This window comes from Paramormyrops kingsleyae, chromosome 1 (assembly GCF_048594095.1).
Source record: "Paramormyrops kingsleyae isolate MSU_618 chromosome 1, PKINGS_0.4, whole genome shotgun sequence".
NCBI classification, from domain to species: domain Eukaryota; kingdom Metazoa; phylum Chordata; class Actinopteri; order Osteoglossiformes; family Mormyridae; genus Paramormyrops; species Paramormyrops kingsleyae.
In genome coordinates this window covers 76,003,140-76,028,087 of record NC_132797.1, presented here as the reverse complement: position 1 = coordinate 76,028,087, position 24,948 = coordinate 76,003,140, and the positions used below count along the sequence as shown (strand labels likewise).

The window sequence follows — 24,948 nt, the reverse complement described above, 5'->3', positions numbered from 1 at the left end:
GTTGAAAACCAAAGCGAGCTGGAACTGCATTGTAACTAGGCCTCTCTTCAGGATATGGCCCGGTTCCTGTATGCCAGTGGAAAAGCACCAATAGGCACCTGGAGCCATCATCTGGCACCAGCTGAGGACCTTGTCTTACTCCCTGTGGAGTCCCTGCCATCGTACGCTTGAGGAAAGGGCTCATTCTGAACATCCATCCATCCATCTGCTTATCTTGACTAAGGTCATTGGGAGTGGGGGGGGGACAAGGCTGAGGTACACTTTGGACAAAATGCCAGTCAACAAAAACAGCAATAATACTAAATTAAGTACTAAGGCTAAGTGAGTATTACTGAGTATTACTAAAGTAATGCCATACAGACTTTCCTATCCGAAATTGCCTGCAGATATTCTGCTTCGTCTGCACCTTCTGACTGCACTCTAAGATATGCGGGAAATGTCCTCCATTTCCCCCCCCCCCACCTCCGCACAGGAAATGACCACCCTGGGGATCGCAGCTAAATGATTTTGTTCCACTTTGCCGTAATATGATGCAAAAGTTATTCCTAGTTCAATACAAATAAAGAAGCACCAAAAAATACAAGGCAAAAAGGTCACCAATGCTCATGCTACTTCATGTTATACCTTGTGAGGAGCAGGACAGGAAACCTGCTATCTACCAAAGCGTTCACTGCAAAAGCACAATTTATTTTTTGTTTTCAAGAATAAAACTTCATGCATGAAAGCCTGATGCCACATATTTTCCGGCTGTGAGTGATGCAGCTTGTAGAGGAGTGAAAGGAAATCTCATACAGTCTTAATAAAAACAAAAAAACGGGCTCACACAGAACAGGCCGCGGAAAAGATGCCAGCCACGCTGTCTCAAGACCCAGTAAAACCACAAATGACCAAAATAGCTTATGACGGCTGTGTCCCAGCCTGCCCCTCCACCCTCCACTTCCACAAGCATCTCTGTGTCCTCACAGCCCCCGTTGGCGGGACGGGACCTGGTCAAACCACACGGGCCGCGGAACGGAACGATGCCGGAGACGGCCAGAGACAATGGCTTCTGCAGACATGCAGAAAAACTGTATTACAGATCAATAGATGCCTCACATATATAGATGATCGGCACTTGGGTAACGTGAAGTTCTGTGGGATACGTGGAATGAGAAGGATTCAAGGAGCCGATGTGAGAAGAGTGGGGGTCGGCTCTTTGACGCTGTTCTCTGGCCGCAGAATCGGCTGCCTGGCATGGAACCGGCCTTCCTGGCACGGAAAACACCTCAGGAGTCAGGACTCTGAGCTCAGCCGCAGACTTGAGAGTCAAGGTCATCATGCTAATTCAATGTAAGAGACAACGATAACCGCTCACGGTCCTGAAATCCTGATGGCTCACAAATCTTTGCAGAATTGATGAATTTCTTGCTGCTTAAGCAATAATGTTAATTTATGCTTGGCAGTAACTAATTCTCATTAAATGTCATGAAAATATATAGTGCAGTAAATCTAAATTTATGCAGTCACAAAGGCAAATAGCATTTACCCATGTTCCCACAATGCACCACTTCATTTAAACAGTAGTCACATGACGGCCTTGGTATCAGCCAACCGATGTCCACTTGTCAAACGGCTGACAGCAGAGTCCACGTTATAGGTGTCTCCCTTTCACCCACCGCAAAATGAAACTCCTACATTTTAAGGAAAGAGAAAACCCAGCACTATCTTCTGTGACCGACTGACCCAGGACACGCCCCGATTCACACCACAGACTGACTTGCAGAGCTGTTGCTACTGGGTGAAAATCGTCCGATCAATAACCTGCACAGTAAAAGCGTCACTCTTATTGGCTGAATAAAGAGACAGTTGCAGCTGTTCTATAGCCGCACCACTGAAAGCACCCTGAGCGGAATCACAGTCCTGCAGACGGGTGTGCTCTGCCTAACCTGCAGGTCACCCACAGGGGGTGCCGCAAGGATACAGCCAAGGAAGCATCATCAGGCTGTTCTCTCTGCTGTGGTCAGGGAGGCAACGTCGCAGCCTGTAGGCCAACAGCGAAAGTCTCTGACTGAGGGCGATCAGCAGCACACTGTCACCCACTCCTGCTATCCAATGTTTTCCACGTAAACTTTTTATCTAAAAAGATATCACCACTTTTTATTCTATTACCTATTAATTCATTTTAATTAACGAACTCATTTTATTCTATTATTATTCATTTGTTTTATTTTTATTCCTTTATTCATCCTTGAGAAAAAATCTGGGAAGCAGGTTGGAAAAGGTTTCACTGCACACGTGTATGTCTGAGCACGTGACAAACAAAACTGGAGACACAAAGTTTATACCACTGATCCTGAGGGACTGATCAGAGCATCTCCTCGTGTCCAGGATCGCCTTCCATGTCATGGGGCCCTCAGGCTGGCACCCACGCGCTCAAAAACTTCACTCAAAATAATTACAGCCAGATGAATACTTCACTGAGGTTTTTAAAGAATGCACCTTGACTGGGTTGCATCAATAGTAATGACAACATTTGTACTAGTAATATTACCACTCAGAACCAGACCACTGATACTGAAAGCCAAGGTGTAGAACATACAGAATGACACACTGCTTCTCGTCCACGCTGATATTTCCTGTCCCCAAGTGCTGAGACACCCGGATGGCGGACGTCCTCGGTGATCTGCGGGCGTACGGTGTGATCCTGAATCAGCACGGCTCCAGCAGGGGCGGCATATGGCTGAACGCACAGTGAATCAGCAGAACCAGCCAGAAATAAACAGGGCTGGACACCAAGGCCGCGCCGGCCTGCGACCGGCGACCGGCTTTACCGCCATGAGCCGGCCGAGATGTAGGCGCCCAGATTTAGCCGCTGGGAGACTGAGTTGACTAATTACTTCCGACAGCCTGCAAATCTTTGGCAAGCCACGATGGACGGCAGGCTACAATGTAAATAAATAAATAAGAGTAAAGAAATCAGGGCTGATAATTACATCTGGAATAAGCTGATCCCTCAAAAAGGCCCAGCAAAATAACAGCGAAAGGCCTGACTGATGACGGGTCCTGAAAGTACCGCTGACTGTTTTCTCTCACATAATTTAGTTCCATGACAAACAGGCGGTGATTCTAGCTTAGATACCATCCAGACTAATGACAGAATTTCCCTAGAAGTCCTTCAGCTGCAGTCAGTGATGACTCCAACCCCAACCCCCCCCCCCCCCAAAAAAAAAAACAAAGAACTGCTGGACAAAAGAACTAAGGGGCACAAAAGCACTTAACCCTAGGTTAGGGTCGGGTTTAATATTAAACCCAACCTTAACACTGGCCGAGCCCTAACCCTGTGTTAAGCCTAACCTTAATATTAAACCCAATCCTAACCTAGAACCTAATGCCACGATACAGTCTCTGAGAGTGAAGCTACCCGCACTTCTGTCTGACGCCAGAGATGGGTGTGTGATGATCCCTCTGCACGCTCCAGGGAATCCTCAGGACACCGGTGTGTGTCTGCGGATGCTTCTCATCATAGCCCACTGGCTGAGCTGAGCCAGCCTCTTTCGGGATGGTGTGGAAGGAGGCGGGGCTCTGGGGAACATCAACGGCAACTCAATGGACTGCATACTTTTTATATCAAACCCACGCCTTGAACAAGCACCTACTGCCAGACGCCAAGAGCGACTACAGGCCGAGTCCGTCAGGAGACGCCGGGCTCGATTTGTAGCTACAGGACTTCCGAACGGTTTGGGAAATCCGCGAAACAGGCTACAGTGACAGCAGCATGGTCAGTGATCTGGAAAGTCCCAATCGGCCGGGGGGGGGGGGGGTTCCCTAGCACCCCCGCACAAGTTGGAGGGAGGTGGCTGAGGGCCCAGCTTAGCGGGGACATCTCCGTGTGGCATAAATGATGGGTCACCAGGACTCATGGTGTGAGAGAGCTGCTGGCTGAGAGGAGTGCCATATGGGGGGGTGGGGAGCTGGGGGGGCTTTCAGTGCAGCCAAAAATAAATGACAGCAGGAGGTAAAATGGGACAGTGGGCAGGAGAACAGCAGCTGTAAACAAACACAGGGTCCTCCCTCCACGGCAGCCATGTGTTTTGGATGGGGGGGGGGGGTAGGGACTTCTCTCACAATCAAGTCGGATGGGAGGAGCCAATCAGAAACAGTCCAGTGCAGCTCTGCCGCAGTTAAACCAAGGAAACACACCCATGCACTCAACTGCCTAGTGGCACACCATCAAGACAGCTCCCAAAGGATGAGTGAGGAATGGCACACGAGGGCCAGAAAAAGGAACAGGGAATGGCACACGAGGACCAGAAAGAGGAACAGGGAATGGCACATGAGGGCCAGAAACAGAAGCGGGGAATGGCACATGAGGACCAGAAAGAGGAACAGGGAATGGCACACGAGGGCCGGAAAGAGGAACAGGGAATGGCACATGAGGACCGGAAAGAGGTACAGGGAATGGCACACGAGGACCAGAAAGAGGAACAGGGAATGGCACACGAGGGCCAGAAAGAGGAACAGGGAATGGCACACGAGGGCCGGAAAGAGGAACAGGGAATGGCACACGAGGACCAGAAAGAGGAACAGGGAATGGCACACAAGGACCAGAAAGAGGAACAGGGAATGGCACATGAGGGCCGGAAAGAGAAGCGGGGAATGGAACACGAGGGCCAGAAAGAGGAGCAGGGAATGCCATGAGAGGGTCAGAAAAAAGGTGCGGGGAATACAGTGAGAGGGTGGGAAGCAGGTGTGGGGAACACAATGCAAAGGTGGTGGTGGAGGAACGGGGAATGCGGTGCGAGGGTGGGAGGAGGAATTGGGGAACGCGATGCAAGGGATATGAAGGAGGAGCAGGGAACATGGTGCAAGGGTGGGCTGGTGTGACATCTCCACAGCAGCATGGCTGTTCAGCTGTACCGCAGTAGACAGGCTCATCCTGAAAATACAAACAAAGCTTACATCCCCCATCCTAAACCACCCCCCCACTAAGCATTTTATCCTTTGCAGTCAGAAACATGTGAGAATGTAGTCACTGTGCATGATAAGAGAATCTTAGCAGATCCTCCAAACTGAAGAGGAAGGCACAGCCCAAATACACTCACTATGTCCACAGTCAGCAGCCCCCAAACCGGGGCCCCCATCTTAGGGCTTAACCACTCATCATGCCAGTCCTGAAGAATGCATACATACTAAATCCACATCAGTTTCTCTGAAGGCCTATTTGACCAATTCCTATATTTTTAGGTCTGTGTTTTGTTAGCAGTAGCACAGGAAAGCTCTTCCTGAGAATTGAACCAGCAGTCTTAGGGGTATAAGCCCATGTCCCTAACCATTATGCCACTTGCTGGCCCTTAATGGCAGTGGAGGGACACTGAAATGTCACCCCCCCCCCTCCCCCCGACACCACTAACCCGAGACCAGCAGCAACATTATTCCGAGTTTAATCTATGTTAAAATTCTGCTTTGAAGCGCGTCCATATAATCATGGAACATATCTGACTGGGGATGATTTTATCAAGAGCAGCCAAAAACAAGATGTATGTCTGGATCTCACATGCAAAATACAAACAGCCTCATGTCACTGCAGGTTTACAAATCACTTCATCCACTTGGTGCGCAATATTACTGTATTAAATCAAAGCAACGTGAAACAGCCAGATCTTGGAGAAAGCCCGTATTCTATGTGAGGTAATGTCTTCGATCTCAATGCCCAATTTGATGTCCTTGCTATCAAGTAGGCAAATTATATTAAAAAAAAAGTTTTCAGAAATATACTATAAGAGAAATTTAAGTCAATAAAAGGATCAGGGTTCAAATGGAGAGTCTCTGTTGGATCGATGCCCACCCCCAGCACCACACTTCACGTTGGGACAAAGATCGGGGACAAAGACAGCAGAGGAGCAGGCCGCCCCCCCACGCAGCGCGTCTGACTCATGTAGCCGGTGCTTCAGTCCAAATGGAGCTTCCCTTCTGCTGATGATGGGAGTTTTAGTGAATCAAACCGGGCTCAGACGCTAATGTGTTGGCAGGGGTCCCAAACCTGTGCTTAAACAGCACACCATGAGAGTAAGGCTTTGACTGAATACTCCCCTAATAGGTAAAAAAAAAAGAAACGAAGAAAATGTGATTTAAAAAGAGATGCTGCAGCAGATTGCAGGAACATCGAGTTCAAACCCCAGCTGTACCTGACGCTTCTGCTTCTCCTCGCTCAGACCCACGGTGCGTGGAAACCGAAAGCAGGCCAAGGTGGTGACCAATAAGTGCCCTAACAGTGATCACTGCTAAGAACTTCTGACAGGATTTTGGTTTCCTTCAAATGCATGTTGCATAGCATTGTGGGTAATTGGATTGGGTTCATCCAGAATCTGTTTTGTTTGATTGATGCTGCTTTATAAGAGTTCAGCCATCATTTGAACACATGACATGAGGGCAGTGGGTGGCTCTGTGGATCGGGACTCTGTGCCCATGAACAGAAGGTTGCCAGTTCACATCCTGTAGCTGGCGGAGCAGAGCCACCTCTGGGCCCTTGAGTGAGGCCCTTAACCTCCATGGCTCCAGGGACACCGTGTGACTCTGCTCTCTGATCCTCACCATTATGTCACTTTGGACAAAAGTGTGTCCTACATAGATGCAATAAGAGAAAAATCTAATTTCTAAACAAATCCCTGCGTGTCTGGCTTTCAGTTCGGCTTCACTAATTTATTTAGAAGAGACTTTTTGCCAAAAGCAACATACAAGTAGGGTTGCAGGATTCTGGGAAAAAAAATGCAAATTGTGATTCTTTTGCTTAGAATTGAAATCATGATTCTTTGTAACGATTTTTTTCTTAAATTTGAATGTTTATTGCTCTCCTTAAACTGCAAAAGGAAACACAACAAAACATGACTGTGCCAAACATATGATTGATCCAAGACCGGCATAGCAACTTCTGACAACAGAAAGGAAACGCTCAACTGGCCATTCAATTAGGGTAACCAGAACAGCCAGACCAAACTTTCCAGACGGTCTAATGAAAGAAAGGGCCAGTGGGGTACTTTTCTGGTACTTTGGGTGGGACTTGAAACGCTCTTTTTGTCAATCGGTTAAGCAAATAGCCTGCCTCTGAAATGCAATCAGTCTCAGCTGAGCTAATGGTGAAAGACACAAGTTCACAACTTTACTTCCGGAAAAGAAAACATGCAACTGAATGGGGGAATCGTGCTCCCCCTCGATCTGCGACATCATCATCATCATCATCATCCACTGTTCCTGCCCACGCTGGATCCTCCGCAAAAAGGCTCCCTTAAGGAGACAAACCCAAAGAAAGAAACGTACCACACGTCCACCTCCATGCCACAATCATCATGCCTAAATGAAGCCCGGCACATAGCAGCACTCAGCAGGGGAGAATCATGTGACTGCTCAATGGGGGAGGGGCTTCAAGTTCAGCCAATTACAATGCAAGCCATGGGCGTACAATCACAGGACTGACCAGAGCTTTTTTGCTTTCTAGTGAGAATGAGCAGGCCCTTCTTGTATATATCAAATGAAAGCTATTTCAAATACAAGTCACCAAATGGAAACTGGTCTAATTTCAACTTGTCAATGCAGAAACCCTGAGTGGATGCCAACAGCAAAGGCTTCGAGTCACTGTGGACAAAAGTAAAGACATTTTGATACGATACAAATCCTTTCGCGTGACCACACATTAGGCTCCCTCAGAACATGCCACACAAATACATGTGCCATCTGAAAATCTGTAGGAAAGGCTTTTTGTGCTAGACCTTCAAGCACAAAGGACTCCGAGCCCCAAAACAGTTTATACCATCTCTCACAAACCTTGATTTAAGGCCCCGTTCTTGTTATCTATCCATGCGTAACTGCAGACTGCAGGCACAGTGGCCTCAAATCACCCAGACCCTGTCGATCCCTAACTTGAGCTCTCCCACCAACCCTGCACCCTCAGAGTGCTAGTGCTTTGAGACAGAAGTTCAACCCCCAAGTACAAAATGCAACCGAGAATGAATTAACTGCAGGCTTTGCATTGGGTCAATGATGGACGGCAACTGAAGGCTGTAGGCGGGGACACTGCTGGGCGGTAGGCTTGCCACGATAGACGGTATTGACGGTGTTTCCGGTTTTAAGACGCAACACCGGTGACATCACTTTCCCACCGTGATACCGTCCCCACATTTATTTATTTTTTTTAAAGACTGCTGACTTGTCATTTTTGTAGCCTAATGTCATTTTGGAAGTTTTTCTTTTATATTCGTTTCTTGTTCATTCGTTTAATCTTATTTAAACTTTATTTATTTATCTTTCTATTTTATTTTCTTATTCGTTTTAAAAACGTTCTAACATAGGCTACGTAATAAACGTTCTATGGTTGTTATTTGTTTGGTTCCAACTTCCACAGTTTTTTCAGCCTGTAGCATTGTTGTGTTTTTTGTTGTGTTATGTTAATAAAAGTTCTGTTTAATATCAGTGATTTTTTTTGTAGTTTCGTTGTCGTCCATTCAAACAATTGACGCCGAATTGCCAATTCCCGCAAAATTAAAAGTGAAAGTATAATACGCACGCATTTATAAGCTATTTAAAAGCAGGAAAAAAAGAGGAAACCCCCACCCCCACGGTGATACCGGTATTACCGGTGTTGTCACATGTCCATTAACCGGTGGGGAAATTTCCTCATCGTCACAACCCTACTGGGCGGTAACTGCAGGCTGTGCACTGAGACAGTGCTGGGCGTTACCGGCGGACTGTGCACTGGGACACTGCTAGGCAATAACTGTGGGCTGTGCATTGGGTCAATGATGGCTGGTAAATGCAGGCTGTGCACTAGGACACTAATGGGTGGTAACTGCAGGCTGTGCACTGGTACGTTGCTGTGCAGTAACTGCAGGCTGTGCATTAGGATAGTGCTGGGCGATAACTATGGGTTGTGCACTGGGATACTGCTTTGTGGTAACTGCGAGCTGTGCACTAGGACACTGCAGTACAGTAACTGTGAACTGTGCACTGGGACACTGCTGGGCAGTAACTGCAGGCTGTCCACTGGGACACTGCTGGGTGGTGGCTCTGGGCTATGCACTGGGACACTGCTGGGTAGCTGCAGGTGGTGCACTGGGACGGTGCAAGACGGTAACTGCAGCTGTGCTTTGGGACATTGCTGGGAAATAACTGTGGGCTGTGCACTGGGACACTGCTGGGAGGTAAAGGTGGGCTGTGCACTGGGACACTGCTGGGCGTTAACTGCAGGCTGTGCACTGGAATACTGCTGGGCGGTAACTGCAGGCTGTGCTTTGGGACACTGCTGGGAAATAACTGTGGGCTGTGCAGTGGGACACTGCTGGGTGGTGAAGGTAGGCTGTGCACTGGAACACTGCTGGGCAGTACCTGCGGGCTGTGCACTGGGACACTGCTGGGTGGTGAAGGTGGGCTGTGCACTGGGACACTGCTGGGCGGTAACTGCAGACTGTGCACTGGGACACTGCTGGGCAGTACCTGCGGGCTGTGCACTGGGATACTGCTGGGCGGTAACTGCAGGCTGTGCACTCATACACTACTGGGTAGTAACTGCAGGCTCTGCACTGGGACACTGCTGGGCGGTAACTGCAGGTTTTGCACTGGGACACTGCTGGGCGGTAGGTTACGCCCTATGAGGACCGGCTGCGACTTGCGGAGCCCCGCCCCTCCTTGTAACCCCGGGTTACCGTCAGTCACCTGGGGAGGGTGGGCGACGGCGAACCGAGGCGTCAGAGGCAAGGCGCTCCCTCTGCATCCTCAATGGAGACAAGACAAACTGCACCCTCGTGTCATAAAATACACCCCCGGGATACAAGTAAGGAAACCGCCGGGTGCTTCGAATACCTTGGCGCTAACCATTAGAAATATTTAACAAAAACACACAGACACTGTTCAACTTGCGGCCACGCTCGGTATGATAACTGTGGTTACTAGCAATTAGCAATTAGTTGTGCTAAGGGCCTTAAACCGCGAATTCGGTGTCCAGTAAAGTTAGACGAAGCCGCCGTTTCCAGCCTAGGTATACAGAGGCGTGTGTGCGCTCTCAGGGGTCCCCTGCATGTAGCAATATCGGGGAAAGACTGCCGCCACCCCGGCCTCATATGACAGCGGTGTTTCCCATACGTTCATATGCAAATATTCTCCCCTCGGTTTTCCTATTTGTCGAAGAAATTTGACGAAGAAATGCAGTCGACAGCCGAAATGATCCCGAAATGATGCGGCTTGTTGTGGCTACATGCACCACGGCGCTCATTTTAGCGAAAGGGTCCACATCGGTAACCACAGACTGAATCTCTGATCCGCCCCCCCAACCCGCCCCACAGCAACACCCCCCCTACACAGCACCCCCTAAAATAAACCCATGGTAAGCTTCATTTTAGGTTTATTATTATTATTACTATTGTTATTATTATTATTATGGCCCAGAGAGCGCGCCAGCTAAGCGATGCTCCGCCCGGCAGCCCGACACGGCACTTACTTCCCGATCACCTCGCACAGCTCGTACACATCTTCAAACAGCACGTCGTCGTCGGCCATGGTCCAGCAAGGATGGGGAGATTATCCCCCGAAACCCCGTCCAAACGCTATTTTCTTAATTAAACAAAGAGCCACTCTTGGGGAACGGGGAGAGGGGGTAACGAAGCAGTCCTTGTGAGCGCTTTGCAAAATCCAATGGGCGGGTAAAAAATTAAATAAAATTAGAAATCTCTCCGCTTTGATTCCTCAGAAAAACTGCCCCGGCGATGAACCTGCGATCGGGCCGCTTCTCGGACTCCGTACTGCCCCACCTTCCGCTAGTCTCCCGGCTCCCCTCGGTCCGGGGGTCCAGCGTATGGGTCGCACCCCGCCTCTTATTATGCCCTGTGCAGTCCCAGCCTCCGGATCACTGTCTGCACCGGTGCCCCCGCGATGCCTCTGTTTGTAGCCAAACCGCTGACTGGTTACACGGCGATGGCAACAATAGTAACAGAACGAGTCTGATGTAACGTTTTGCGGCACCCACTTTCATCCAGCGCTGCTTTATCCTCCTAGTTATACGTGACAGCAGACACAGATCGGATCGCTGGATCTCTCATCAAAATGCACCCATGTTCGTCTCTCCAGACGCCCACCACCAAACAGCCACGGCCACTATTTAAAGATGGATCTCCGCAGCTATTCCTTCTCCAGATCGCGGCTGATCCAGTTTCTAAGCCTCCTCTCGCCCGTCAGTCTGCTGCTCCAGCCCCAGCTCCCAGGAACGGCAGACTCCTCCCTCCTAAGGTTATGAAACTGGCTTATTCGACGCCATAATGGTTTACAAACGCTGAGCCAGAGCCCCGGACCGCCGCAATACGCAATACGGCCGCTTGAGCCAAAATGACGACTGCGGCGCGCCAGCTATTATTCCGGGGGACCAGTTTCCTAACGTCCCTGGTTAAGGCAGCTCGGCGCCGCACCAATCGCAGGTATGAATGGGCGTCTGCCCTGACCATACCACCCCGCCGGCTGACGTCAGCGCTTTGCCCCTCCGAAGGTTTATTTTTAATCGGCTGCACGGCATGAGAGAGACCGAGGTTACGGAGCAATGTGGGGACGGCCGGCTGTACAGGGTCGCCAAATTCGGTCAGCTGGCCGGCGTGATGTTTTCAATTCGAGACACGAATTTATATGTATGTAACAGTTTTATTGCCGTGTAAATACTCTGTAGGGTTTGCAAACTACCACAAAGCTTTCGATGTCGATAACTTTAGGTTTGTAATGGAATAATATGGATTTGCCCTATGATTTCTTGCGTGTGTCACGCCAGATGCGTGAGAGTTGGCAACCCTGGGGTATATAAGACGGGCGGGGGGCACCCCCTCTGGAAGCACGTTGGACCCCGCAGGTACTTGGGTGCTGTGCTCGTCACATGCAGGACATCTCGAAATCTCTGTGAATGTGGTTTGAGTGATTACTTAATGGTCCGTCATTCTCCAAAATGCTGAAATATAACGAGTCTTTGTCAATTATTATGGAAGTTAAACAGAAATCTGGTAACGTCCAACACCCCCCCCCCAGTCCAGACCAATCCAGATATTTATTGAAGTTTTTCAGGGCTCCTGGAATCGGCCTAACCCCCCGCCCCTTATGGCGCCCCATGACATCCAATAGTCTCGAAGTGAATCCAAATGTGAAGCTTCAGGCATTAGGAGGGTTTGGTTGTGAGGTCTGTATGTCAGCAGTAGTGTGAAGACCACAGCTCATCCAGGACAGTCTACTTCCACATGCAGCTACATCCCATTTAATTGATTTCTTAAATGAGATGCCTGGCATTGATTTCTGGGGGCTTCGCTGCTGTCGGGGAAGTTATTCTGAAATTTGTCTGCACTACAAAGGGAATTAAATGCAGATGAGGTGTGGATTGTTTCAGTGTTCAGGCATGTTCTGCTCTTACAGGAAGACAGCCGCCTGGACAAAGGATAATGAGCCGTACGTTCCAGACCTCGAGCTGGTATTACCTGGAAAGCAGGAATGGCTCTGCTCCTGGATGCTGACTGCTGACCTTACACGTCCAAACTATGGGTAATGGCAGCGTGTGACTATGTGCCAAACCAGGAAACGAGCTGGTCAATGCTGTGTCGCTTTTTCAAGCTCTTTGTAGTATTTGAATGAGAAACCCCCAGCTGGTGGAATAAAAATGTGTCTATAGTAATCAACTGGCTTAGGCTCCTAAACCCTGGTCACCAAAACAATCTCCCCTGGGTTAAATCAGCTAGTGATGTAAATCTCAGCAATGGGAACGATGTTATTTGTTTTTCATCAGTAATTTGCACACTTGTGTGTGAATGTTTTTTTAATGCCAGCCAAGAGATTTCAGAGGGTAACTTTGTTCAACAAATGAATTGAGATGTTTTCATGTTTTTGGTGATGAAATACTGGCACCTTTTTTCCCACCTCGCTGTGTTTGTTATTGCTGATCTGGCTGCAGGTTTAGCAAATACATCTTAGAAGCGTGTGAAATATTTATCTCTTTTTAAATTAAGGTCAGATCCTTAAATCTGTCATAATCCCAATTGTCATGTTTGCGTTCCATTATTATTTATTCATTTGTTTGTTTGTTTATACATACAGGTCACTGAGTGACTGAACCAGGTGGTATTTTATTTCAAATGATGTCTCCAATCTGTTTTTTTTTTTCTGGATCAGAACATACTTCTAGTCCACTTGTGCTCCATTTGCAGGATGCATATCCAGTCACCCCAGATTACCCCAGACACATATTAAATGTTTTACCGTTTAATGCATGGATTGGTGTGAATGTCATATGGGTGGAGCCCAAGGACCTACATAATGATTCTATGTTGTTGTTTGTTATGCTTGTGTTGGGGGGGCAGACTTTGGTAATGATGAAGAAATGAGGCTTCAGGACCACTCAGCGGTGTAAACCCCCTTTCCGATGGGCTAAGAGCGGTGTTTCCCAGTCTGGTCCTTGGGGATTCAGAGACAGTCCACGTTTTTGCTCCCTCCCAACTCCCGGTATGTGGACTGTCTGGGAGGGAGCAAAAACACGGACCATCTGTGGATCGCTTCAGACCGGTTTGGGACACACTGGGTTAAATGGTGCAGCGATTGCCAGTGAACAGCAATCCCGCCCACCCTGGGTTTCTGAGCACTGAGTGCTTTCAGGTCCAGATCACTCAGCAAAAACAGCAACGCAGACAGCTGGGATCAATGAAGAAGCTACCATCATGAATAAGCAAAGGGTGCAGCTTTACCACTATGGTGCCATTAGCAATGGAGACGCCCTCCGTCCAGATAATCTAGAGGGGGGGGGGGGGTACTTCAATTAATTCTGTCAGTCACTGTTTCTTACTCTCAGGACCGAGAACAGAGAATCCATGTCTCTACAATGGTCCAGGGTCTCAAGCAGATTTTATATATTCTGTAATTAACAGAAGGTTCCTGGAATTAATTCCAAAAATGCAATAAATAAAAGACTACAAAAGCAAAATAACTTACAATCAAAACCTCCCAACTTTAATTTCATGTTTACTTGAAACTGCAGTGTCCTGCACATTTGGTTTCCAGCTGCAGTGTGAACATCACTGAAACGGCTCAGTGGCCAGTGTCTCCGAAGGCCTGCAGTTTTGTTTAAAACTTTAAGGTTGTTTTCAGGTCTCGTCGCATTTGATTCTTCTTTTAGTTGAGATGGCACCAGTTCATCCATCATGTGTGAAAGACCTGGGCCCATTCATCTTCAGCATTTCTGTATGTCTTAAAGTGTCCAGCCAAGAACTGGCAGCATTCAGATAAATGAAACAGCTAAACATCAAATTTGATGTCATCCTACCATAATTCAAATCAGCCCCATCAATAATCATCATTTCAAATCTTCTAGTTTAGTCTTTAGAGTAAAAGTAATTCCTTGGGTTTTTAGCAACTTATATTCAACCAAGTTCACTACCTGAAAACAAAAAACCCTGTGAACACAAAACATTCTCCCAATCCTATAAAGTTTCAGACTTCGCGGGATGTTTTCCATCACTGGCGTACTTTGTGACAGACGAAGCTCATATGATGATCCCTGGCTGTTAAAGCCTTTGCACTGCACTGCTTTGAAGCAGTTTTGAGTCTCTCCCCAGGAACAGAGCCGCCAGACTCGCAGGAATGGTTCAGGTGAAGCCCCCCCATCCAAGGAATCTCCCCTGGACTCGAAGCGCCATCTTCACATCGTGAGGCCACCACAGTACCTGGCTCCCCTGAATCGTGCATAAATTATAGCTTTAATTCTATGTGGTGAACATGATTAAGTAACATTAATTATGCTGACTGAGTAGAAGACTTCTTATTGAGATCTTGATAAAAATGGAGAACAGAGAACAAAGCAACATCACATGTCTTGCGTACACAGACAACGTGGTAGTCGGAGTGGCCTGTGGATTTGGTGTAGATGTGTGGAAGTAGGCCATCCACTACTGAGTGATTCATGGGTGTCTCAGACGAGGTAGGCTAATGCTCCCCCCCCCCCCCCCAAAAAAGGAACATCCAAGGCTGTAGCGAATCCAAAATGCGTTCACTCCGGGGAAGTCCAGATGGACGCAGTGGTGGGAGTTGTTCTCCGTCAGGATTTTACTGGTCTCCACTCTGTGATGCTGGCTGCCTGACATGGTGTGTGTGTGTGTGTGTGTTTGAAAGTGCGCCGTGAGCCCACTCACGGGAGCCGTAAGCTGCACGGCTGTATGACATCAATCACATGTGGCCAGTGAGAGGCGAGCTAAAGCGGCCAGTGAGAGGCAAGCTAAACCGGCCAATGGGAGGCAAGCTAAACCGGCCAGTGAGAGGCAAGCTAAACCGGCCAGTGAGAGACAAGCTAAACCGGCCAGTGAGAGGCAAGCTAAACCGGCCAGTGAGAGGCAAGCTAAACCGGCCAGTGAGAGGCAAGCTAAACCGGCCAATGGGAGACAAGCTAAACCGGCCAGTGAGAGGCAAGCTAAACCGGCCAGTGAGAGGCAAGCTAAACCGGGCAGTGAGAGACAAGCTAAACCGGCCAGTGAGAGACAAGCTAAACCGGCCAATGGGAGGCAAGCTATACCGGGCAGTGAGAGACAAGCTAAACCGGCCAGTGACTGATGGCACAACCAGATCCATTGCTCCAGTCAGGAAACATTTCGGCAGCGTACAGTTCTGTGTGCCCCGTCCACTGCGATCTGCACATGCCTCAGATGAACGGCTTCAGGTTATTCCCAAGCACTCAGCATGTCACAGGATGCCATCATTTGTGGACACATCTCCTGCAAATATCATTTATCCTCCTCCAGTCTGACAGGGGGGCTTAAGCAGGATTTGTCTGTAAGCAGGCTTTTTATTTTTGATAATGATTCTTCTGCGGAGCTGCTTACAGTTTCATACAGGGCCTTGACCTTTGCCCTTTGACCTTTGCTTTTTAGCAGTATATAGATGTTTCTCAATGCCAGCAGCACAAAAATCATACTTGTGTTCCTGGCAAGAGCGATCTTTCTAACTTGCGACCCAAGAATGAACTTGGGACACCGTGAATCATAGGACTGTTCTCATTTGGCGAGGATGCAACCAATGTAGCCTTGATATTTGGGGCAGGACAAGAATGGGGATTTTTGCTGTCCTCTGTACCTCTGTTCTTGAGCATTGGAACTAGTCTTTGGCAGTATAAGATGATGTAAAACAGGTACATGAGAACACAAGTACAGTCAAGTATGCATATTGAGATTCACCCCATGACTACAGATAATTACATGCTACCAATTGAACTGTTTAATTAAGGAAGTGTTCTCAGCTTTTTGTCTAGGGACTCCCTGCATAACATTGTCCAAGTCTTAACCCACCTTTCGAAACAATAAAACTCACAGACACACCATACAGTTCGAGAACCACTGGTTTACGGTTTTTAAAAAAGGAGCCGCTTAGAATTATTAGGTGTTTGGGACACTGGTGTGACATTACTTGATTGCATGGCTCGAAGGGCCACGCAGTCTGTCATTAGCAATTACCATCAATAAAAACATAAGAACAACAACAATAAGGAGAGGAATAAATGGAAATTCAATATGGCTTAACGGCCGGCTGCACCGTACACAGCGGTGCTGAGAGAATGAGACTGGCTCAATATTTCCATTGTTGAATTCCCTGTGAAATCGCGGCGTTCCTGACTAACCCCATCTCTATTGTCCATATGAGCCTGATGCGGAAATGGTTCAATGACTTCCAATTTGGGCCGTTCACATTCCGCAGCTAACATCCGAACGGCTCATTCTCTGGCGCCTGCTCAGGTAATTAATTGAAGCTGAATTAACAGCCACTGTAGGTATTTGATTTTTCCCATGATCCTCCTGTGAAGTGTTCGGGGCAGATGCTGCAGCTGAGTAGCTGAGTAGCTTGTTGTGGTGTGTTATGGTCGGGCTGGGATAAATGAGCTTGGGCATTATAATGCTAGCAGAGTAGAGTAATGCTATGTTTGCGGTATAGTTATACAGTCTGTAATATGGTATTTTGAAATACCTGAATTTTATCACCACGATGTTCAAAACACCGGAGCAGCATTTCTTTAGAAAATAATGCGAAGCACAGTGTAACGTCTGGAAGGTGTGACGTTTTGAAAAAATAGAGACCATCTAAGCCTACTGTGAACCTCCTTCAGCACTTGAAGCATTACCGTCCGGTAGAAGATAGAGAAATCAAGTGTTTACAGTCTCAGACACCAACAATGTCAAACCAGAACGAGCAGCGACGCTGTCTTCAGCAAACAGCACTATCCGAGTGGTGTGACTTTACGCTCTATGAAAAAAGTTATTTATTAAAATTAGATTTCAGTCCATTCAATTTATGTCAATTTTTCATGCCATGAGTCTGCTTAAGGGGAATCCTAAGGGGAATTCGAAGCAAAAATGGGGCCTAGAAAAAAAGAATTAGTGTAGTGATACTTATCAATATCGAATAATATTTAAAAAAATTATTGCGATAGAATGTTTTGCTGTATTGCCCAGCCCGACATTTTGCACAGTTTACAGTCACAGATTTCATTCAAAAAGCAGTGTACAAAGGAAACGCACATGCATTGTTCGAATACTGTGAAGGAAGCATACGTGCACTGTCTGAACACTGCGAAGGAAACAAGTGCAGTGTTCAAACACTTCGAAGGGAACACGCGTGCACTGTCCGAACACTGCGAAGGAAACACTCGTGCACTGTCCGAACACTGCGAAGCAAACACGCGTGCGGTGTCCGAACACTGCAAAGGAAACACGTGTGCACTGTCCGAACACTGCAAAGGAAACACGCGTGCGCTGTCCGAACACTGCAAAGGAAACACGTGTGCACTGTCCGAACACTGCGAAGGAAACACGCGTGCGCTGTCCGAACACTGCAAAGGAAACACGCGTGCACTGTCCGAACACTGGCCTGGGGCTGGACTCACATCCAAGCTAACCACTCTCCTAATAATAATTTGATTACTTGTGTTGCCAAATCGGATGAAACCAAGCATCAGTTTTACCTGCGTGAATGTGATTGATTAATGGGCGCTTGAGTCGAGTCGGATGCAGTGGCGCTGATGAAGATGGATGGAGTGATGAGGTGGGCTGCATTTCTGTCAGACGCACAGCTCCTGTTAGGTGTTATATCCTTGAGTTAGTGATGTTATGTCTTGCTGTTCCAGTGCACAGTGCACAGTGACAAGGCCCTTGCACTGCTTAGCTTTTCAAGGCCCCCAGTATGTGTGCATGCCGCTTCATATGGGTAATCTGAACACAACCTGACACGTCCTACATGGAGGCATGACGCCCCCCCACACCCCCACCGCCCACGTGGCGTGTCCATTCAAAATTAGTTTCCATCAGTCACGTGATCATGAACAGACTTCTGCGTCTGTGCCCAACCACAACGTTACCTCATTCTTTGTGGCTGGTGGTGCTGTGTTCATCCTTCAAGGAATTAGCCGGGCTCAGCGTGTCGATGGACGGAAATCCTGCCTTAACTCTGCTTAAATGTTCAGGTAGAGGTTGGATGTCTGCACATTCCACAGCAGCATTCCAACATTATTCTCCATAACAGAGGGATCTCACCTGACACTCTGATGGATGCTGCAGGCTTGACTAGCTGAATGTAACTCCCCCTTCGGAAAGAACCCCAAGACTATTTCAGCCTGGCTAGTGGCCCATCCCAATAATCAGACGCCCCGTAGAGGACAATGAGTTTTCAGGAACTTAGTGGCTAATGCTGTAGACTTTCCTAAGCCTGCAGCTGCTGATGCCTCCCCAAGAAGGGAGCCTGCTCAGCTAGCCCTGAGAAAAGCCCCCCACCTGGACTAGCAAAGCGTCCAGCTGCGGGAGAATAGCCAGCCGCTGTGAACAGAGGTGTCAGTGAAGCACACAGATGTGAAAGTGAGGCCAGAAGTTTGGCTTAATGGGCCCGCAGTTACGCGTAACACTTCAGCCTGGCGTCTGCAGCTCGTCTGACCTCTATAACTGTCGCGGAAAACGCCAACCCACCCGCGGTGTGTTCCAGAAGCTGTAAGACTGCGCGTGGACTCCTTGCTGAGCCATACTGAGTCACACGGGGATGCAGACCAAAGTATCTCTGAAGGACTTGCCTTCACCAAAACAGCTGGGGATCCTGTTCCTGGGTTATTTCAGCATGATTTCATTAATGTATGATTTTAGAAAAATTAAGTTACTTTATATTTTTTATATGTTAGGCATCATTTTCTTGTTTTGGCTGCTAAACTAATTTGCAAGTCATTCATTGTTTTGTTGATGTCACTGGATTTTTGTGACAGGGTTGGGGCTGGTGTTAGTGACCTGGACATTACCAGAATACTCCTGGGGTGCCTTTTACAGTGCGTCCCCCCCACCCCGGCCCGCATTGCCAGCTGCTGCCTCCCGATTGCTGCCTGATGGCCTCCAGTTTGTAAGGTAAGAAGGGTTGGGAGGAAGCCACTCACCTGTAAATGCTCCCAGGCAGCTTAGCCAGATGACAAAGGCCATCTGTTCCCAGCCCAGCCGCTGGTCATGTGTGTCTGTCAGCCAGAAGCGGGCTGATGCTATACACCAGCGACACGGCGGAGCCGGCGAGTGCTGCAGTCCGCATGTACAGCAAACACCTCTCACCTTATATATTTCTCGGGGCTGTTTTGCTGCTCGAAGGGGCAAAGCTGTTTTTCACACGAATCTATTTCATTTTTTTACACAAGGCTTAGTCTGAATGAAATGATTTAAAGGAGCATAATAAATTAATGATTGAATTTGCCATTGCTTCTCGGTAACATTGTTTAGGTAGATTTTGCTCTGGGCTGAACAAAAGACTTAATAATTGTAGTAGAACTGAAGAGGATTGTTTCCTCTGGAGAAAAAAGCAGGAAGAACTTGTTTTTAGGCACAATCTAATTATATTTCCCAGGGCGATTGTGAATCCCTGCGCACAATGGGATGTAATGTGTTCGGTTCGGCTTCATTTGTGGGCGTCCTGCACGTTTCATTTCCATGTTTGGAAAGTCAGGAATGTTTTTTTCGCTCCTGCAATGAACTGGTACAGTAGTATGCAAAAGTTTGGACACCCCTCGATAAATAACATTTTGGTCATTTTTTAATGGAAAAGATGCAAACACAGTCTCTGTAGGAAATGGGAAAAATGCACAATATTTACACCAAACATTGATGCATAGTTACTTTTTATGTCATAAATTGAACAAAGATAAAAAATAAAAACATTATTGTGGCACTGCAAAAGTTTGGGCACCCTACATAATCAGTGCTTAGTAACACCTCCTCTGGCAGATATCACAGCTTGCAAACACTTTTTATAGCCAGCTAAAAGTCTTTCAGTTCTCATACTTGGGATTTTCTCCCATTCTTCCTTGCAAAAGGCTTCTAGTTCTGTAACATTCTTTGGTCGTCTTGCATGCACAGCTCTTTTAAGGTCTACCCACAAATTTTCAATGATGTTTAAATCAGGGGTCTGTGATGGCCATTCCAAAACCTTCACCTTGTGTCTCTAGAGGTACAGTAGTCCATGGTGGATTTCGAGGTATGTTTAGGGTCATTGTCCTGTTGTAGAAGCCATCCTCTTTTCAGCTTCAGCTTTTTTACAGATGGTGTGATGTTTGCTTCCAGAATTTGCTGGTATTTAGTGGAATCCATTCTTCCCTCCACCCGTGCAATGTTTCCTGTGCCACTGGCTGCAACACAACCCCAAAGCATGATAGATCCACCCCCATGCTTAATAGTTGGCAAGGTGTTCTTTTCATGAAATGCTGCTCCTTTTTTTCTCCAAACATGCCGTTGCTGATTGTGGCCAAAGAGTTCTATTTTAACTTAATCAGTCCATAGCACTTGTTTCCAAAATGCATCAGGCTTCTGTAGATGTTCTGTTGCATACCTCTGACGTTGGATTTTATGATGGGGATGCAGATAAGGTTTTCTTCTGCTGACTCTTTCATGAAGGTCTTGTGGAACGGTGCACCACCACTCCTGAGTCTGCTAAATGTTCCTGCAGTTTTTTTGCAGTCAAATGGAGGTTTTGATTTGTCTTTCTGACCAGGATATGAGCAATTCTCTCCAAGAGTGGTCTTGGTCTTCCAGATCTCATCTTGACCTCCACAGTTCCCCTGAACTGCCATCTCTTAATTACACTTCTCACTGTGGAAACTGCAAGCTGACAACGGTTTGCTATCTTCTTGTAGCCTTCTCCTCCATTGTGGGCATCAATAACTTTCATTTTCAGAGTCTTACACAGCTGCTTAGAGGAACCCATGGTTGTTGAGTGTCCACAAGTGTGTGCACAAGGTTTGAAAAGTCAGTGTATTTGTAAAGCTTTGAAATTGGCACCAGCTGACATTTACTAATGACAGCTGTTGCCATGCATCAGATCTAATGAGCTGATTAAGGTCTGAAACCTTGTAAAAAGAATCTGAGACTTTGGAACTCTTCGGGTTGCCCAACCTTTGCAGTGCCATAATAATGTTTTTATTTTTTATCTTTGTTCAATTTATGACATAAAAAGTAACTATGCATCAATGTTTGGTGAAAATATTGTGCACTTTTCCCCATTTCCTACAGAAAGTTTACATGACCAAAATATGTTATTTATTCAGGTGTGCCCAAACTTTTGCATACTAGTGTATCTCACCCAGGGTGAACCTTAGGGACCTTAGGCCCCAGGCCCAATAACCCAGACCCCGTGACCCAGGATGAGCAGCTAGAAGATGCATGGATGGATGGATGGATGGGAATACTTTTTAGAAACGTTTTGGAAAAATGAAAATGGAATTGTCCGTGTCTTCTGTCAGCTATGAGACCAAAACTCACTTTTGGTAAAGTGCTTTAACAGTTGTAACTGTTACAATGTGTGATGTGTGTCTCTCATCCATTGTAGCGGTCGGGGCGCACAGGATAGATTCGAGAGGAGTTCAGTGATGCTGCTTTCTGTGGTTGAGAAGGGGGTTCCAGCGAATTTTGTTTCTTGGAAAGTCTGACGTTTGTTTTGGCCAAGCGGTGACTGTCGTGGGAGCCTGCTGGGTCACTCTTATTGTCCAGGACTCACTGAGGGACGAGCCTTTCCTTCTGGTGACATCTACGGGATGTTCAGCTGGCTCAGGCGTGCTGCCTGCAGAGGTGTCGATGTGACACCTTCCTGTAGTGTATCGAGTTACATGAGGATGGAACCCAAGAGGATTTTGGGAAAAATAAAGCATAAGCCTCTCTAGCTGTGTTGTGCTGGCGGGCTTGACCGGCTGAAGTGTGTGACAGAGAGCAGCCTCATATTCACAAGTGTGAATTTTATTTCAGGGCCTAAGATTTATATTTAACTGCCAATGTAACAGACCTGAAACAGACTTGGGAAGCTGCTGGGCCTGATCTGTGTCGGCGCCTAAGACCAGACATGACATTAACAGAGCGTGCAGTATTGTTTGAAAATAGACTATGTTATTTAATTAAAAGATAGTATAATCAAATCTTTATTCTTTAAATGGGGGGAGGGGGAGGATTTGGTCTCAAGGGAAAAATTTACACTTTACGCTGATTTTTATCTTCCTTCAGAACAAAAGCTGCAAACTGCGGCTGATTTGTGTTTTTTTACCTGAATTTACTGAATCAGCCATATGATCTGTTATGTCACTGGGTCCCGACTGTTATCAAGCGTTGTGTCTCCAACCGTCCTTGCAGCTAGACTACCATCGTACTGCCTCTGCTTCACTGTATCGGCAGGTTTTGGCATCAGGAATATCATATTGTCACTCGAAAATTTGAGTAGAATAACATATCAGATGTATTTAGATGAAAGGTCCCTTGTGGGGGTGTTTGTAGTGGTGAGTCACATCTCTTGATGTGGTTCCACATGCAGGTAAATAGCTCCCCCAGGGAAAGGCGCTCTCTGCTTCGGCACCCGGGACCCCCCGCAGGCTGCCTCACGGCTGCCCCCCCCCAATATCCTGCCTGCAAAGTCTAGATCTAAATGCTGATTCATGCATAGTGTGTCTCACTCAAGTACCCACTGATGTCACTGCCGCTTGGAGGGGTTGCTGTGGTAGGTTTTCAGCAGAAATGGACCCACTTGTCACCTACCGCCAATGACCAACGTGCGATTACATTCGGCGATTGGCTGACTGCACATCGTGTTCAGGAACCTGTCAGGACTGGTGCCACATTCGTCTCGCCATTGATCTGAGGCCACCGCCCCAAACCGGATGGAGGCTCAGTGGAATCTGATGTAGCTTCTCAAGCAGCATGTGGTGAAAGGGCACCAGAGACTCACTTGCCTATTTAGAACTGGACTGTAATCAGAACCAAACCACTAGAGAAGCATCACTGGGCCAGGCCTGGGTTGTAAGAGATGGCTGCTGTCAGTCAGACAAACGTTGACCCGAACAGAACCTTGGAAGAGCGTGTTTGTAGCTGCTGGCTGGCTCAGCTTAAACTCTTAGTGCCCTAATAGCAGCATAAACGCAGATTGTTTCTTCTGATTCTTTATTCTTGGATCTCTCACGTAACAATGCATTTGAGTGCCTTTGAAGTATCAGCCGGAATCACCCAGGAATGACCCCCTCCCCACACACCCCAATTTGGCTGCCATGAGTTCCCATCTTTTTTTTTGATATGGACAATTTAATCTGCCCTTGACTGTCTTTTCTCAGCTCGGTGCACCACCCTGGGTCCATGATAGAGCAGCTGCTAATGAACTGATCCATCCTGCTGGAAGGACGTTTTCAAAACACCCGGCCTCGGAGGACTTCATAATTACAGCCTGACGGGGTAGACGTCTCCAGTGCAGTGCTGACGCCGTGGCCGCACTGCGTAGCTCTGACACGCACCGAACACTCACTGTGTATTCACTGCATAAGGCTGGTCATGCAACTGGGATGGCAAACAAGGACCCAGAGTAGCTTGGGAACAAGATGATCTCTAGAAAGCATAACATCGATGTGTCTCTCACTCTTTAAATCTCTTTCAGTAATTCTTTTTGTAATGAAAGGAGAGGTGATTATGATTCGAGTGCTTGAAGGGCACTGGAATTAGATTTTTTTTTATCAATATACAGTGGTACCTCGACCCACGAACTATCCTGTTCACGAACAAATTGGGTTACGAACCAGATGTTTGGAAATTTTTTGTACCGGTTCGCGAACCATGTTTCAGGCTGCAAACACAGAAATATCACCCAAAAGTCCCCAAAGAACCACCCCAAACACGAAGAAGTGTACATTATGCTCTTTAAGGTTATTTTAATTTAAGTCTATATTCTTGGTCTCAGAAAAACATTTAAAAATGAAAAAAATCAGTGTTTCTGAGGTTTGAACAAATTATTTGTATTTATATTATTTTAAATAGGAAAAATTGATTCAGGTCTCAAAGTTTTCGGGTCGCGAACTGAGTCCTCGAAGGAATTAAGTTTGTGAACTGAGGTTTGACTGTATAGTAAAATCTGGAGTAATCTTTCACCAGTTCACACTGAGAAGGCGAGGTCTTCCTCTCTTCCTACCTCTGTTTTGTCAGGTTTTATAGTGGGGTCTCTCTCTGCGGCGCTCTCGGGCCCCCATTGCTGACAGAAGCTGCCATTAACGTCAGCAGCTGCCCATTATATAATAAAATGCTCATGGTAAACAGCAATCGGCAGCAGGAAAGGGGCTCAGATTTCCCAGAAGGCAAAGCGGTACGTGGTGGCCCAGTTAGGACTCACCTTCATTTAGGGACTATGTTCAGGTCTGTATGCTTACATGGGGTGTTTGTGTGGATCTGAAAGCGCCACTGGGTATTTATATATAATCAAATTCCAAGATTCAGTGAGTGTGGTAAACGTGCCTGATTTCTACATTTTGTGTAAGAATATAATAAATGATTAGCAGAGCTGTGAAGTACAGCTTGAAGCGCTTAACCTTGCTCAGCTGTATCACACTTTTAATCAAATCTCACTTCAGAAAGATTTATGAAACACGCCCTGATATACACTGCCTGTAATAACAGCCCTTTCTGCTTC

General features: G+C 47.1%; 1 protein-coding gene and 1 long non-coding RNA gene across 8 annotated transcripts in view; one reads left to right on the top strand and one right to left on the bottom strand.

The window, feature by feature from the left end:
- Positions 1–11,434, bottom strand: part of caska (calcium/calmodulin-dependent serine protein kinase a) — an 87,600-nt gene extending 76,166 nt beyond the window's left edge. For 4 of the 7 annotated variants that reach the window (XM_072699629.1, XM_072699643.1, XM_072699673.1 and 1 more), the window contains exon 1: positions 10,463–11,432. In XM_072699629.1, the coding sequence (XP_072555730.1) occupies positions 10,463–10,521 (59 nt within the window). In that variant the 5' untranslated portion in view covers positions 10,522–11,432. Of the gene's footprint in view, positions 1–10,462 lie in introns of all 7 variants that reach the window. The other 3 variants (XM_072699650.1, XM_072699618.1, XM_072699638.1) reach the window with 3 other exon arrangements.
- Positions 9,640–13,246, top strand: LOC111838197 (uncharacterized). The gene is made up of 2 exons (XR_011982662.1): positions 9,640–9,799; positions 12,403–13,246. It is a non-coding gene; the product is annotated as an uncharacterized lncRNA (long non-coding RNA).
- Positions 13,247–24,948: the final 11,702 nt, after the last annotated feature.